Source organism: Ammospiza caudacuta, chromosome 4 (genome assembly GCF_027887145.1).
Source record: "Ammospiza caudacuta isolate bAmmCau1 chromosome 4, bAmmCau1.pri, whole genome shotgun sequence".
Lineage (NCBI taxonomy): Eukaryota > Metazoa > Chordata > Aves > Passeriformes > Passerellidae > Ammospiza > Ammospiza caudacuta.
Window position 1 is genome coordinate 76,416,095 of NC_080596.1, and position 15,527 is coordinate 76,431,621.

The 15,527-nt window shown below is 49.2% G+C and overlaps 1 protein-coding gene across 2 annotated transcripts; it reads right to left on the minus strand.

Annotated features, from left to right (window-relative positions):
• Positions 1-7,021: 7,021 nt before the first annotated feature.
• THNSL2 (threonine synthase like 2) lies at positions 7,022-15,319 on the minus strand. 2 transcript variants are annotated; one of them, XM_058803895.1, is made up of 8 exons: positions 14,681-15,319; positions 13,850-14,044; positions 13,448-13,600; positions 12,528-12,758; positions 11,532-11,680; positions 8,665-8,790; positions 7,613-7,752; positions 7,022-7,491 (listed from the first exon to the last, which is right to left on the minus strand). In XM_058803895.1, exons 1-8 carry the CDS (start codon positions 14,901-14,903, stop codon positions 7,257-7,259), a joined length of 1,452 nt encoding a protein of 483 aa, XP_058659878.1. In that variant the 5' UTR covers positions 14,904-15,319; the 3' UTR covers positions 7,022-7,256. The 2 variants fall into 2 exon arrangements, with proteins under 2 accessions (XP_058659878.1, XP_058659879.1); XM_058803896.1 differs by lacking the exon at positions 13,448-13,600.
• Positions 15,320-15,527: the final 208 nt, after the last annotated feature.

Sequence of the window (15,527 nt, forward strand, 5' to 3'; positions counted from 1 at the left end):
AAAGGCAAGAACGCCCTGCTGGGTTTTGTGTTGACACAAGGGGCTGGAGAAGATCTCAGGAGAAATCCTGTGCTGTGTGGTGAACCTTGGAGAAGGTCTGTGCCCCAAGAGGGGTCCTCAGTGCTCCCCCAGCTCTTCTGTGGCGAGGCAGCATCCAGGAAGCTGTGTTATTCTGAAAGCTGCCTGCCCTGCCCTCCAGCAGGGAGCTCGAACACAATAATTGCAAGAAAGGTGCAAACAGAGGAAAAGCAGTGACTGCAATCCTCTCACTCAATATTGAATTACTCGAGGCTACGGGAGGGACACAGATATCTCCCTTTAAGATCAGGAAAGTGTTTTCTCCGGTGATGAAGGCTGGATAGCCAGCAAGGGGCCAGGACAAACCATAATATAGTAAAAAACCCAAGTACTGTCCACTCCACTAAGAGCCAAGGAGAGTGCTGGGGCTGGCTGCTGCTCCTCATTTCTAAGCAAGGTGGGCACTGGATGCTCCTTACCCCGCTCTGAGCCTGATTTTGAGCACCCGGCTCACTTCAGGTCCTCATTCCCTTCAGAACAGATGTGGGACGGAGGAAAAAGCTGCAGCTTCAGTGAGCAAGGGTCAGTAAGTGCAGAGCCAGGTGCTGGAGGATTCTTTCCCCAGGGCAGGTGGGGTGGGGGGCAGGGGGACACCTTGTTCCAGTCGTTCCAGCCATGGGAAGCGGGGATCTGTGGCATTCCCTGCTTCTGGCATGCAAACCACTCTCCCAAGCAGGAAAAACACTTCCAAGTGGCAGATATCCCATTCCATACACAACGGTGCTCCCGAGCCCCGGTGCAAATCCACAGGGCTCTTCCTGTCCGTGCTCTGCAGCCTGTAATTATCTTAAAGGCAACAATTAAAACTATTGAAACACATGTGATGGGTTTAGGGAGCAGAGCTTGGCTAATCCCCACAAGCATCCCGGAGGAGCGGAAGCCAGGCGTTCCCAGGGCGCTGGGCTGGGCTGGGCAGGGCAGGTGGGCACCGAGGGAGCCGCAGGGCACCAAGGCCAGGGTGAGGAGGTGGCAGCAGCCTGGTGCCCAGGCACTGTGGGGAGTCCCCCGGGCGGCAGTGAGCAGGCTGGGGGAGCTGCAGGAGGGTCCTCCTGCTCCTCACCTCGACCATTCCCAGGGGGGCAGAGTCAGTGACAGAACCATCCTCAAACCCTGTTAAATTCTAATTGCAAAATTCAACACCAAAATACTTCACCTTCTTTTTCCCATGTCAGTCCAGGAATTAGCACAGTGAGTCCTGCTCCATTCCTTCTGTTAGATACCAAAATAAACCCATGTTCATACACAGCCCCTTCTCCCTTTCCCACTTCTTTTACTGCAGCATCGTGCTGCTGTTTCATTTCCTGAGCAAAAAATTCTGCAAATACCTGTCATGCTCTGCTTGAGGGGTCCCAAGGCAAGAGCAATGAGATGAATAGTGAGGAATTGCACAAAGTATCACTGACCTGTGCTCATCACTTATTAATTTATTTGTTTTTCAGGAATCATTAGTTTTGCTGTTTTTCTGAAAGCACCACCCTCCTGGAGCCACGTTATATGGGATTTTCTGCTCTGCTTTCTTTAAGAATTGGTTTCTAACCTGCCCTAAAAGTGCTGAACCAGCTTTGGGAGCCTGAAAATGCAGGGAACTACAGAGCAAAAAAGAGAACACAAACTCTTTGTTCTCAGTATCTCGTGATCTTAAAGTGCTCGGGTGATCCCAGGGGTGTCAGGGCAAGGACAGAGGCACACAGGGCAGCTGCTCACTCGTCTTTTCCAGCCCTCTTGTTCAGCATTTCATCTCCCCCATAACACCTTTTTTTTGATATGGTGTTGTAAATATTCCTAGAATTTGCAAAATTTCTACATTTCCTTCTTTTTCCCAAAACTGAAACATAATTTTAACCATTTGAGCTAAGAGTTATTTTCCCTTTAAAAAACCTTTTTTAAGGCTCTTTTTTTTTTCAGTTTCTGCTCAAAAGAAGCTCATGTTTGCTGAAAAGAAAAAAATCTTGATTCAATACAAACAAATTCAAACTCCTTTTTAATTAAGTATTTAATTTCTGAATGCTTACTTTTTTTCCTGCTTTTTTCATCCCATTTCTCCCCCTTTCTCATTTTTAAAATGCAAATAACTGAGAAAAAAATCCCTTCTGAGCCACTTCTGTTGCTGCTGCCACCAAAGCCCCAAAGATGCTCCCAGCCCCATGCTCCCCTCACCAGGGAAGGAGTCTCAGAGTGTCCCAGACCCCTTCTTGTGTTCCCAGTTCCCTGTGGATACCTGTCCAGCTGCAGCAAAATCACAAGACAGCCACGGGGCTGAGGGAGACAGAAAAACCCATAGCAAATCCAGCCTTGACAGGACCCCAAAAGGGCTGTGGCTGTTTTATGAACTGTGTCAGGAGCTATCAAGGCAGAGGAGCATCACCCTGGGTGACCAAAGTGCTGCACTACCCAAATCGAGGATCCCCTCACAGGCAATGTGTCCGTCTTATATCCTCTATTTGTTACACAAATTCTACACATCTCAGGTTATAAATTACTCAAATGCATAATTAAATGTTGCCATTCACAAACAAACAAAACAAAAAAAATATATGCAGATATGCAGCTGTTGAACACAGAAACTTTTCCCTCATGGGCCATCTCTGACCAAGGCATCCTCTGGGTGAGCTGCATCTTCCCCCACCACTCTCATAAGCTGCACAGCAGACAGCCATGTTTTTTCCATGTATTTATTGAGTTACAGCAGTATTTTAGATAAGTGAAGCCCAGCTGCCTTTAAGGGCAGAAAAAATTTGGGCTTAGGTGTCATTCAGTGTTGTGGTCAAATGGGAAATTTTATTTCGTGGTTGCTTTCAATCATGTGAGTCTCTGACATTTTATTTGCATTTCTAGAGGGCTTTAGTCTATTTTAAGATGGCAAAAAGAGAGGGCAGCAGGGCTGGGGGGAGCTCCAGTTTCCCTGAGCAGCACACCCTGATTTGGGAGATTAATAATGACCAGATGAGCAGCACAGGGATGGGGATTTACAGCACAGTCTGGTTTTTCACAGCAAGAGTGAAAAATACTGGGGAAAGCAAGAAACAAGTAGGCATGGAGAGAGAGGCATGGCATCCTATCTCCAGCTACTCAGATCAAAATGTTCGTAAGGCAATGAGTTTCTTCTGGGCATGATGAATGCATCAGGAGGATGTTCAGCAGCCTGTGCAGCCCAGAGATCAAACAAAGTGATCTCCTCTGCCTTTTAAATGTGTGAAGCTGAGAGATCTTAAGGGCAAATAAACTTTGATTGCAGGGCTGAGATCTTGGAAGTCACATTCCTTTAATTTCCTTGGGCTGGTTGCCTTCCCTGTGAAGGACATGCACAGGGTAGTGAGTTTTCAGTGGAAACTGGTTTTGCCTCATTTTCCACTTCTCTCTTGTTACAAGGAAAGAAGTGCAGAGCTCCAGAGGCCTACCTGCCTTTTCCTATGCAGACAGAAAGGGCTGGGTGTCTGTTTTTAATTACAGCCTGAAAGAACTGCATTTAAAAGACAACAGAAAGCTATTTAATTAATACTTATCATTAGCACACATAGGAATGCCTAGCAGCAAATTGCAACAACAAAGCAATTCCTTTTTACTTTTTTTTTTCCTTGCACTTTGGATAAATTCAAAAAAATAAGAGTAAACAAATGCTTTGCACCACGTTTGAGATGACATTTTACAGAGTGAGAGTAGTGGGAGCGTAGGTATCACCCTAGGAGAGCAGAGATGTCTGAGCAGCCTTCTCCATCTCCAGTTTTTCAGTCTCCAGCTCTCTTGGCCAAGAAGCTTATCTTCATCCATCCATCTATCTATCCTTCTATCTCAGCATTTACACCGGGCTCATCCCCATGTCTGAGCGCCTACTTGTCTTCATACCTGTCCATAAATTACATGGGGGCCCCAGGGCATTATAAATAATAATTCAGCTCCCAAACCTTCAGAACACTGTTTTAAAGCATTGGCTTGTAATTCACCACCACCTCCCAGCTCATAAATGGAGTAGAAGAACGTGACAGCCCAGTCAGTGGGGTAACTGCCCAAAGATCCATTCATCGGGTGGCCACGAGCTGGAAGATGGGGATGGACGTTGTGACAAAGCTCAGGGGAAGGCTGCACTGCTCTGCTCATGGGAAAAAGAATCCTCACCCACAGCTCCTTTGGGATTTTATATTCCTCTCAATTTTATCTCAGGCAGAGCAGCAGTCAGCCTGTCATCCCATGTCCCCCTTTAGAGAATAGATCTCTTAATGGAACTCTTAATGACTGGAGTGTTGAACCACAGCACGGCTCTGCTGGCAGATGAAGCCCCCATAGGGCACACAGGCAGATGGCTTAGAGGGCAGACCCCAACAGATCCCAAACCACACCAGGACAGGCGCCCCAACCCCTTGTTGGACACACCAACTACAGGTGAGTTTGGCTCAGGACAGCAAGTTGCTTGGGTACATGTGAGTTATTGAGGAGAAACCCCAGCTGAGCTATGACCCTATTCCTCTATCTCAACACATTGCATCTCCATCCCAAGACATTACTTTCTCCTTGAGGTAGGAGTTGGGAACATGTCCCAGCCATGTCCCTCAGTGGGGGAATGCAGCATCCCCATGGAGTGTGGTCACCAGTTTGTGGGCATCACTGTCTCCTGGACGACCTGTCAGACAGACCTGGGGTCAGGGACCCAAAACTGGAATTTTTGCTGAAGAAAAGCAACAGCAGTTGATGTATGAGATCAATTATTTGACAAGCCTGTCCTGGGTTTGTGATCAGCTCTGGAAGGTGCAGGACTGAAATACCATCAACCCCAGGAACATGTGAACTGCCAGAGCCTGCAGCCACCCATCAACGCTGGGTGAGGAGGTGCCACTTTTTGTGTGACTTTCCTCCCTCCATTTCCCATCTTTCCATCAAACCAGGCTTTCCTCCCTCCATTTTCCATCTTTCCATCAAACCTTCCCTCTCAGACAGAGACCCAAGGATGAGCAGGCAGAGCCCCAAGCACCCCCCAAGCACTGGGGACAGAGTGGGAACCCCCAGTGTGAGAGTGGCCATGGAAGCCCTGGTCCCTGAGCAGGTTGGGACAAAGCATACCCATGGGGCCAGGTTCACTCCCACATCCCAGGCACCAGGCTGGCACACATGGCTGTGCATTGCCCTCTCTGGGAGCACAGCCCCTCTGCAAGCCAAGCCTGTCTTGCTCCCTCTGCCTTGGCTCCAGGCATGGAACAGGCTTTTCCTGCTGTTCTTCTGCTCCAGAGATCTCAGAGAGGGTTTCATAGTGTCCTGCCCTAAAAAAAGGTCTGATTTGGGCTGGGGGAGATGCAGCATCCTCACCCCATAAAGTATCCTCAGGGATGGTTGAGAATTAAACTCCTTTTCACCCTGCAATGAGGCTGGACCCTTTACTCATCCTACTGCTTGAGGGCACTGGGATGGGAGCATGGAATGTATTTGTCACGCTTTCTGCTTGCAAAACACACCAGGATTTTGGCAGGCTGCAAGTCCAGCCCCACTCACCCCATCCTTCACAGTGCTCCCCAGTGAGGGATTGGGGTCTTGCCAGCCAGGTCTGCAACCAATTGCAGAACTGGGTGCAATTTTGGGTCTCTCCCCTCTCACAGGGTGTCCTGAGATATGATTAAGGGCTAAATTGCAACTGGGCCTGGCTGAGAACCCCAAGATTTGGGGAGGCAGCTGTTAAGGGCAGTGGAGTCCAATGAATATAACACCTGCATCAATGAAAGGGGAAACTGATCATGGGGGTCAAAATGGATTGGGAAGTTTCTTACTGCCGCCCCCAGAGATGTGCTGAGCACCCCCAGTGCAAAGCCATGGTTTGGGGAAGGGTTATTTGTGAGGATGAAGGTGCTGCTTAAAGAAGAGGTATTTTTTTGGCTCCTAAAGAAGAGTGAATGATGGCCTCATGAAATATCATTCCTGGACCCCACCTCCCAGCTGCTCAATCCCTGCAAGTAGAGCTGCTAGCATCAAAAACATCCAAGTGCTGTGGTTTTTACATCACTCTCAGCTAAGCTGTTTCCCTCATCCCCGTTAATTGGGATGGGGCAGCCTCAGCCCCCACCCTGGAGGAGGCAGGAGAGGTCCCTCCTCTCCTGCAGGGTTTCGGTGGGATGGAAGGAGGTGGCACAGAGCCAGCTGTGCCAGAGGGAGCCAAGGAAAAGGCTGCCTGGGTGCCAGCAAGGCAGCCTGCAGCCCAGGCCAAGCTTCCCACTCTTCCCGCACATTCTGCAACATCCCAAGCTGAATCACTTCACAGAATTTACTTTTACCCTGTTAAATGCCACTAAACCTTCAAATTAATCCTCCCATTACAGGACTTCCTTTGATGTCAAAGGGGGAATTTTTTTTTGATGGCAAAGGGGGATTTTTCCCCCCTGGTATAATTATTCCTATTTTTCTTCCCCCCTTTTTAGGCACAAGAGATTCCTGCCAGATGCATGACTTGTGGAGGCAGCTCCCACACAAGGTATTTATGTATTTATATGTATATGATGAGAACGTGGTATTGAAAGACCTGAAGTTTCAGGCAGAAGATAAAGGGAATTTCCCATTTCCTACTTGTTACAGTGGAAGTTGCCTGGAAAGAGTCTGAAGGAGGACTAGGACCAAAAGCTGTGAGATACAACACTGGAAAATAGCTCTTTAAGTAAAACTTGTCCAGGGAAAACATCTGCTATTTAACACTATCACAGAGCAAGTTTCAATGCCTCAACACAATCCCTGGCACTACTTAAACTATAGGAATGGGTAAAGTGGATCCACTCCACTCTTGTATGTGTTTCCTATTGAGCATCTTTGGTGCTACTGGGATTGCTGGGCTGAACATCCCAGCACAGAGCCAGGATCACTGGATAATGCTCAAGGAGCAGGCACTGTGGGTAGTGCTATGACAGCTTTCTGTAAGAGCCAGTAATGATGGAACAGCCAGGTTTACTCAGAGTTTTAATCAGGTTTTGTGATTTATTAGGAAAAAGGGGATACAATTGCAGTGTTCTTTACTGAAAATGTTATGAAATTGTCGATATAATTGAACTCTTCACTGAAAATGCTATGAGATAGTCCAATTAGACAGGGAAGTGAATTCTTGCTAATACATCATTGCATGGAGACTCCCAGAATAAGACAGGGCTTTTCTGGGAGTGGAGAATGAGCCCTGGGACACTGTCCAGCTGAGCCCAGTGGTCAGGTCTGTGTGACTACCTGCCCTGGGGTGCAGAGTGACCCGCCTGTGCCTCCCAGTGCTGTGTCACAGCTTCAATCCGGCCCCGGAGCACCTGTGCCCAGTCCTGTCCCCGCGCCAGGGGAGTGGACCTGGTCTCCATTGCTGTCAGGGCAGAGATTTCAGGGGGGATCTGGGGAGCCAGGCCAGCTCGGAGAATGGCATCCTGAAATTTGGCTGCAGAGGCTGGAGCCAAGCAACACCGGGGGATGCTGGAAAGGAAAGACAAGCAAAGCAAACTTATGGTGTAAGTGAGCTGGGGCTGGAGATGATGCAGGAGCAAGGGATAGTGATGGTCCAGTCCCTAATGCTCCTGCCCATGGCTGTCCCTACCTGTGTGGCTGTGAGTAGTGGTAGTGAGCAGCCACGGCAGAGTGGGGGCACAGCAGGTACTGGTTCTCCTCCCAGCAGCGCCGCATGGCTCCCACAATGTCCTGGTCAGAGGCTGAGCACGATCCCAGGGTCTCAGACAGCTGTGGGGAAACAGGGAGGGTCACACAGGGCACCACCACCCAGCTGGCTTTAGAGCAGGTGGAAATAGAGAGGCAGGAGGATGGGTTCCCCCAGAGACTGAAGGAAAAGGGGCTGCTGCTGCAGCCTGGGGATGAGGCACTGCTGGAATAAACCACAGGGATGGAGTGTGGGCAAGGGGTTTCCATCCACAGGTGCTGTGAGAGGGGGTGGGCAGGAGCCAGGCTCAGCTCCTCACCTCTGCACTGCTATTTCCAGCTCCTACTGCTAACTCCAGCTCTGAGGGAGTTTCTGAGCACTTGTAAAATCCACCTCAGTGCAACAGTTCTTTTTGCTTTTAATAATAAAATTGTTTTATATTTATCTTGCTGCAGCACAAGCAGGAGTGGGCACTGGGCAAAGGCTGCTCTGTGAGGGAGAACACATCAGAAATTGGACAGGAAAAGGCAGGATTTTGTATCTGGTCCTCTCACAACTCACATCTTTTGTTTTCTCTTGTATCTCTCTCTGCTTTGTGTTTGTGCTCCCCTTTACTGTAACAGCAAGGCTGAATTGCACCAAACTCAGCAGACCCACTCCCAAACACCCAATTTGTGCCAGCATCCACTGTACAATGCCTCAGTGCATGGCCAAGGATAGGCCAATTGCATATGCTACCTAAATAACTGCAGGTAATTTTAAATTACATCTGTGAAGAAGAGAGAGCATTCTTAAAAAAAAAAAAAAAAAGCGGGGGGGGTTTAGTATCTCCATGCACACACATTGATATCAAACTGTTCTGGAGCCACGCTTAAACTTTTGGTTGCATATTCTCCATTATGATTTTTTTTATTCTGAAAATGAATTGAAAATACCTGGTAGCAATAATCTTACACACACACACAGGCACAGTGTTGTATGGGTGAGGAACTGACCTTTCTGTGCAAATCCTCGGGCAGCTTCAGCCTTTTTGAGATGTTGAATTGCTCCATCAGAGTTTTTATCAGGCGGCCATCAGAGCCTGAGAGCAGCCAGAGGATCCTCTCCACATTGTAAGGCTCCTGGGACAACAAGGCAAGAGGTGAGGAAATTCAAATGGGGGGAGCATCCTTGTGGATTCTCTGATGTCTCATTAGGGCTGAGGTCCTACCACTGAGTTTTTCTTGGTGGAAGTCAGAGTGGGCTTTTTGTCTTCCCTTTGCTCACCTACATTCCAGAACAAGTCTTTGGGAACACAACGTCTTTTGAACCTCTGACCTGTCAGAGCAGTCTGACAGTGACCATCAGATTAAAACAGAAAATGAAGGGATGGCTGATGAATCAACAGCTTGACCACATCTGTACCATCACTGTGAGGAGCCCAGGCTAATAACACACTGTGTATTGGAGAACCAGACACATCCAGCTGTTTACTCAGTGTTGCAGATGCTGCTGTGAGTCATCCAGCTCCTGCAGGACTTAATGAGACACCCAGCTGGCTGCAGGGCTGGCTGATAATCTCCCTGAATTCACAGGGCACATATAGGGCCTGACTGGCCTGTATGGCTGTGGAGCAATCAGCATTGCAACACTGCAGCAGAACTCTGTGCAACACCATACAGGAGGGTCCCAAACCAATTTCTCTGCCCTGCCTCATTCCTGCACATTTACAAGCACCAAGAAATATTCATCAGGTGGTTTGGCTGAGATACCTTGTAGGGACAGACAGGACAAGGGCACCAATTTACAGAGTCCTCATCTCACCTCCTGGGCTCAAGTTTGGATAAACTCTTCATAACTTTTAGCAGCTCACAGAGCCTGTGACCTTTTGTCACTGCATCGTGTCCTACCTTGTCAAGTCATCAGGACTTACTCAGCCTTTTGTGTCCTTATCTGGGTGTCTTATGGGCTCAGTTCTGTTCTTCATCTTCCCACCATCATCTCCCAGAGCCTCCAGCCCCTAATCTTCAGTCTAGTCTGGGTGTAGCCTGCCCTTTGCTCTAGGCTGTCCCCTGTTTTAGGCTGTCCTGGTCAGTGTGCCTGGACTGCTCCTGGATGTGCCTCCAACGCTGTGCTCCTGACACCCTTCCTCCTGTCCTTCTTTCTGCTGTTCCCACATCCTTCCCACATCTTCCCATTCCCACCAGCCTTATGGTTTCCATTACAGAACACTATGGTGACACCAGTAAGTTGAACTGGGCCAGGGCACTGGTGCAAGTACAAGCCTCACCACCTAAGTAAGGCTTTTGCTTGTGTCCTACACCACCAGAGCTCTCCAGGAGAATGTGTTTTGTTTCTGTCCCACACCACCAGAGCTCTCCAGGAGAATGTGTTTTGCTTCTGTCCCACACCACCAGAGCTCTCCAGGAGAATGTGTTTTGCTTCTGTCCCACACCACCAGAGCTCTCCAGGAAAATGCTGGGGCCCCATTTGGAGGCCAGGTCATACTGGGGACAAAGTTTTGGAGTGCGGATATGAGCTCTGTGGCTCTTCCTGACCTCAGGGACAAAGAACAGCACCTACTTGGCTGCAAAAGCTCAGTGTCTGCTGGGATTGTCCTGGGATTGCTCCTTGCAAGGCTCATCCACACCAGACTTTCTGCTTCACCTTCAACTCTTCAGGCAGCATCTAACAGGAAAGTTTTCTCTGCCTTATCAAAGTCTGCAGAAGCAGCAACCTAAAGAGGCTGTGCACTCTCCATCTTTGAAGGTTTCCAACACCCAAATAGACAAAGCCCTGAGCAATCCCACTTGACCTCAAGGCTGAATCTGCTTTAAACAAGTCCCAACCAGAGACCTCCTGAATCCCCCTCCAGAACAAATGTTCTCTTTAGCTATGGGAATATTTGCATGGATGCTTCAGATGTGAGTGAACAGTGACATCCCATGCAGCCATGGAGAGGGATGTGCAGAAGGATTCACTCATCTAGCTCCTCAGGAATCTCAGAAAATCGTCTCACCTGACTCTGCCCCCAAGATCCCAAAGTCTGGCACTTGCTGGCCAGTGCTACTGAAGGGAGATGGGCTGAAGAGGAACCCAGTTACCCCTGGAGCTCTGAGAAGCCCCACAAGTTCCTGGCTCAGGAGGAAAGCCAAGCTGCAGAGCACAGCCTAGTGAAAGGAGCATAGGGACTTAGTGACTGCAAAGCATGGCAATCCCTCCAGACTGCCAGGTCCTCCCAGTGTGTTTGAAAAGCTTTTGGAAAATCCAGGTAGCTTAAGGCCACAGAGATACAACACCAAGGGTTTCCCACTTTGATCACTTGTTTGGAAGCAGATCCAATCCCTGGGGATCCCAGGGTGGGAATGAAAGGGGAGGTGTGTGCTTCCAGGTGTTTGGTTTCTGTACCTCCATGGCTTTTCTTTCTGAGGCCTTTCCCTGCCTGCTGGGACTTGTTTTGCTCTGAGCAAGCTGCAGGCAGCCATGAACAAGGCATTTCTTCTGGACTTCTCCACCTCCTTCCTAGTCTCTCTTCTTGCTCTTTGTGGACTTTTTCAGAAGCATCAACAAAACCCCAAGACATGATGGCATCTTTTTGTTCTCTAGTTGTCACATGTTGTGGAAATGTCCCTGTCTTTGCATAGAACAATCCCCAGAAACCCAGAACTCAAGAACAAAGATCAGAAAGTCAGACCCTGAGAAGTGAAGGAGAAGGAGTTTGATCTATGTCAGCCCAGCAGTCTGTAGCATAAATGGTCAATAGGAGTCACACCTCTGAATGCATCATTGGGTGGCAGAATTTTACAGGTAGAACAGAGTACAAGATTTAAAAAAACTCCAGCAATATTTTCTATTTTTGTATTTTGGCCAGTTCACTACATACCTGGATATCCATTGCTGAAGCTAAGGTAGCCTTCACACCCTGTGCCAGTGAGAAATCTCCATGTTGCACAGTCCTATGAATGATGTCATTGCTGTTCACCACAGTAACAAGTCGAATTGGGAGACCCATTTTCTGGGCAATACAGCCAGCTAGGGGAAAAGAGGGAAAAAAATGCATGAGTGCTCAATAAAGAAATATGTGAAGGAGATTTAGCAAAGAAGTCATCCTACAAATTGATTGAGCATCTAGTTCAGAAGCAGGCAGAAATTATACTCCCTAGTGGACTCTGAGATATCTGACTTCAGGGGCTTGGTAGAGCACAGATTATAAAATCCAGGGATGCAACGCTCCACCTGCCACTGAACACAGACCCTTGCTCATCTCCACTTTTGCTGGTGGACAGGCAGGGGGCAGAGAGTTCAGGCAGCTGACAGGCAAGCAGGAGAGATGAAGACTTTGGGCTTTTGCCTCTCTGATGGCAGCCTGGAAGAGCAGTGAATATATAAAATCCTTTATTGCTTTCATAAGAGAGTTCTACACCTATTTTGGGACTGAAGCAATCAAGGACTCTCATTTAGAAGCCAGATTATGCAATTAAGAGTGGTTGTCCTGACCATGCATTACGACGCAAACCAGAGAGGACCAGGCAGGACTCCACACCTCTGTTAATGTCTCACTTAAGAAATCAGAGCCACAGCATTTTCCCTCTTTTCTGCATCAAACACATTCTGTCCTCTCCCAATGTGCCCATCCTCAAGATAGTTACAGTCATCATCAAAGAGTGGTTTGGGTTTTTCTGCACCTTGCAAATCATCAGTGACACCTATATTGAGTAATAACCATACATGAGTAATAAAATATAAGTGGTTCTGAAGAAATCCTACCAGAGAGTGGGTGTTTTAATAAATAGCAATACCCAGTATCTGCAAAGTGCTTTTGGTTCATAGATCAGAGCATTCTCTCTCTCTTATCTAACCCATCTCTTTTTCCCCTTACCCGTGATATTTCCTCCTCCTCCCGTTGGCACAACAATTTCCACCATGGGCAGCTGGGTGGTATCCAGGGATGGGGCACACTGAAAGTAGGCATAGAAGTAGTGGGCAATCTGCACCATAATCCTGGACCAATTGACAGAATTCAAGCTCATCACGTTGTATTTTCCAGCAAAATCAACATCAGCAAACAGTTCCTTGATGGGCTCATCAATTTCATCGCTGTTCCCATGAGCTGTCAAAAGGAGAAAGGAAAGATTAGATCTGCCAGCAGCAGTGCATCAGGCACGAGGTGTTTCTGCTCAGAAATAGGGTTGGTCTCAAGCCCTGGGGTTTGCTGTGGCCAGGAGCTGCCCATCTGCCCTGAGGGCTGCGTGAACCAGGGCCTGAGTGGCACCCTGTGGATGTCAGGTGGTTTCTGCAGACACAGCACTCTGGGCTGCTGCTTCTAGCAAATATAAACCTGCCAGGGAGGCAAATGCTGCATCCCCTTGTGAGATGCCAAGGTGAGACCAGGCCGAGCAGAGAAGTCCATGGGAACTCAAGCAGCTCGAGCACCCAGTGGTGATGCCCATCCACGGGGATGACACGGTGGCAGGAGGTGGCTCACCCATGAAGGCGAAAGGACTGAGGGAAGGGGTGGCTCCAAATCCCTTTAGTGACAAAAAATGGTGCTGAACTTAGTTCAGCCAAACACCAACCACCCACATGGAGGCAGCTCTGATTTATGGCCAGGAGAAAAAGAAGCCTTAAACTGCTTGGTTGTCAAACTGGGGATGTTGTCTCCTGTCAGCCAGGTGTCTGGGCATGGTGATAGCAATGACCCAGCTGGCTGCAGCTGCAAACCCCACTGAGCAGCCCCCTCAGACTTCTAGGGTCAAGGTTTTGACACAGCAGAGCCATAAAGTGAACAGTAGTGCCAACCAGCAAAGACATGGACATTGTCTTCAATGACAGTGGTCATCTGAAGCTCCTGTATCTGGGTGCAGAGCCCCTTGGGCAGCAGAACAAAGATGTCCAAGTTCTTCTGCCCTCTCACACTCTCGATGGCCGAGCTCCCTGTGTCCCCTGAAGTCCCTGTTTCAAAGTGAGGAAGCACCAAGAAAAGCAAAATATTGCTGTGTCAATCAAACCTGCATCACTTCACTTTAAGAAAAAGATGTAGAGATGCTCCATGAGATGTTTTTGGCCAGAGCAGCCACTCTGGCATTGCCTGGAGATTATGAGGCAATACCATCCTGGGGCATCTTTGGGGAGGGCTGTAGGATGGTGGCTCTCAAGGTAAAGGCCTGCCCAAGAACCTTACCTCCAAGGAGTCATACTCACCCACCAGGATATTGACATGCTTCTGCCTTTTCTCCAAGAAATACTGTAAAAACTGTCCTGTGCAGGACAAGGACAGGTCCTTAAATGCATATGTAACACCATGCCAGAGCTCCAAAATGTTCAGCCCATCTTTCAGCCTGGACAGATGCACAACATTCTTGTGTCTGAATCTGCTGAAGGCCTTGTCAATCAACTCTAGAGGAAAAATTGTTAAATAGCCTGTTAAATGAGTGTTTTTCTGACCCATGGCTTCCTGCATTTGTGCTCTTTGTGCTCCTGGGTACCTTTCTGCACAACCAAAGGCTCTGTGCAGTGACAGATATCCCAAAAGTTATTTGTGGTTATTCAGAATGAACCAGCCCATCTTCATGCTGTTTGACAACTCTGTGCTAAGTAATCCCAGGGGACATGACGCACAATCAGAAAACTACATTAAAACATAAAATACAGGAAACCCGAGTTTTATACCAATGTGCTGTTGAGACAGAGGTTGCAGCTGCCCTCTGGTGGAAAAGATAGCTCATAACTGTTAAAAACATTTAAAAACACACGTCAAGGCAAGCGTGAAGCAGCAGGGAGCCCCAGCAGTGAGCAGAGCCACAACATCAGCTTGCTGCTGTCACCAGAACCCTTATTTTTAAACAGGGGACACCTTCTCCATTAGTGCCAGCAAGGTGACAGAGGAGAGCAGGCTACAGAAAGGAGCAGGCAATGTGCAGCAGGCTCCTTCTCTAGGGGCCTGTGAAGAGGATAGGGAAAGGCAGACAGATGCATCCAGACCCCCCCAAATCCTTGTCCACGTCCCCACGGGCAGCTCCCCACTCAGCTCACCACTGAGTGCGTTCCGTGGGACCAGCTCTGCCGGGACGAAGAGGGAGCACAGCTCCTTCACCAGCTCAGGGTAGGAGAGGCTGCTCCACCTTCGCAGGGTGTCCCTGTCCAGCGAGGGGATGCGCTGGGGCATGAAGAGGCCCCCATCGGGGGCATAGCCAGAGAAAAGGGCTCCCTCGAAGTCCACGGCCCCCGTGCCTCCCCGTGTGCTGATGTACTCCATGGCTGCTGGGGAGGCACCGCAATCGCTGCCAGAAACCCAAAGCTGGCACACAAACCTCACACCAGGAACAGGCCCTCACCCCAAAACAACTCCCTCCAAAACCTCTCCTGTGGGCAGACAGAACTCCCCAGGGGACAAACCACCTCCTCCCACAGGGAGCTGGAGCAGCTGGGTCAGTGCAGGGCACTCGGCATTTTGCAGAGGGTGGAAAGGCTGCCTGGGATTTATGCCAAGGTCGGAGCTTCCTTGTCCGGCTTTCCCTCTACCCTGCCCGGGGAGACATTCCCGCCTGAGGAAAAGCCCTGACGGCGCACAAGTCACTGCAGAAGCACGTCATGAACCTTTTGTGGGCTGTTTGCAAAAGCTGGAGCTTTAAATTAAAAAAGAGATCGCTACGTTTTCAGAGCAGGCCGATTTTGTTCAAAGGGGTTAAACTAAGGACAGGATTTGACGCAGTGTAGGAAGGGCTGAGCTAAATCCTCCGGACCGGCGCAAATCCCGCCGGCGCTGCTGGCCCCGGCCCGGTCTCCCGCTGCCCCTGTGCCCGCCCCGGCTGTGCCCGCCCGGCTGTGCCCCCTCAGGCAGCGCTGCCCCCTCAGCGCGGCTCAGCACGGCGGGGAAGTG

Coding starts and splice junctions, on each gene's coding strand:
- THNSL2 (XM_058803895.1), bottom strand. CDS start 14,903: ATGGAGTACATCAGCACACGGGGAGGCACGGGGGCCGTGGACTTCGAG. Junction 14,045..14,680: donor CCCACGGAACGCACTCAGTG/GTGAGCTGAGTG, acceptor TTTTTCCTCTAG/AGTTGATTGACAAGGCCTTC. Junction 7,492..7,612: donor CACTACTCACAGCCACACAG/GTAGGGACAGCC, acceptor TTTCCTTTCCAG/CATCCCCCGGTGTTGCTTGG.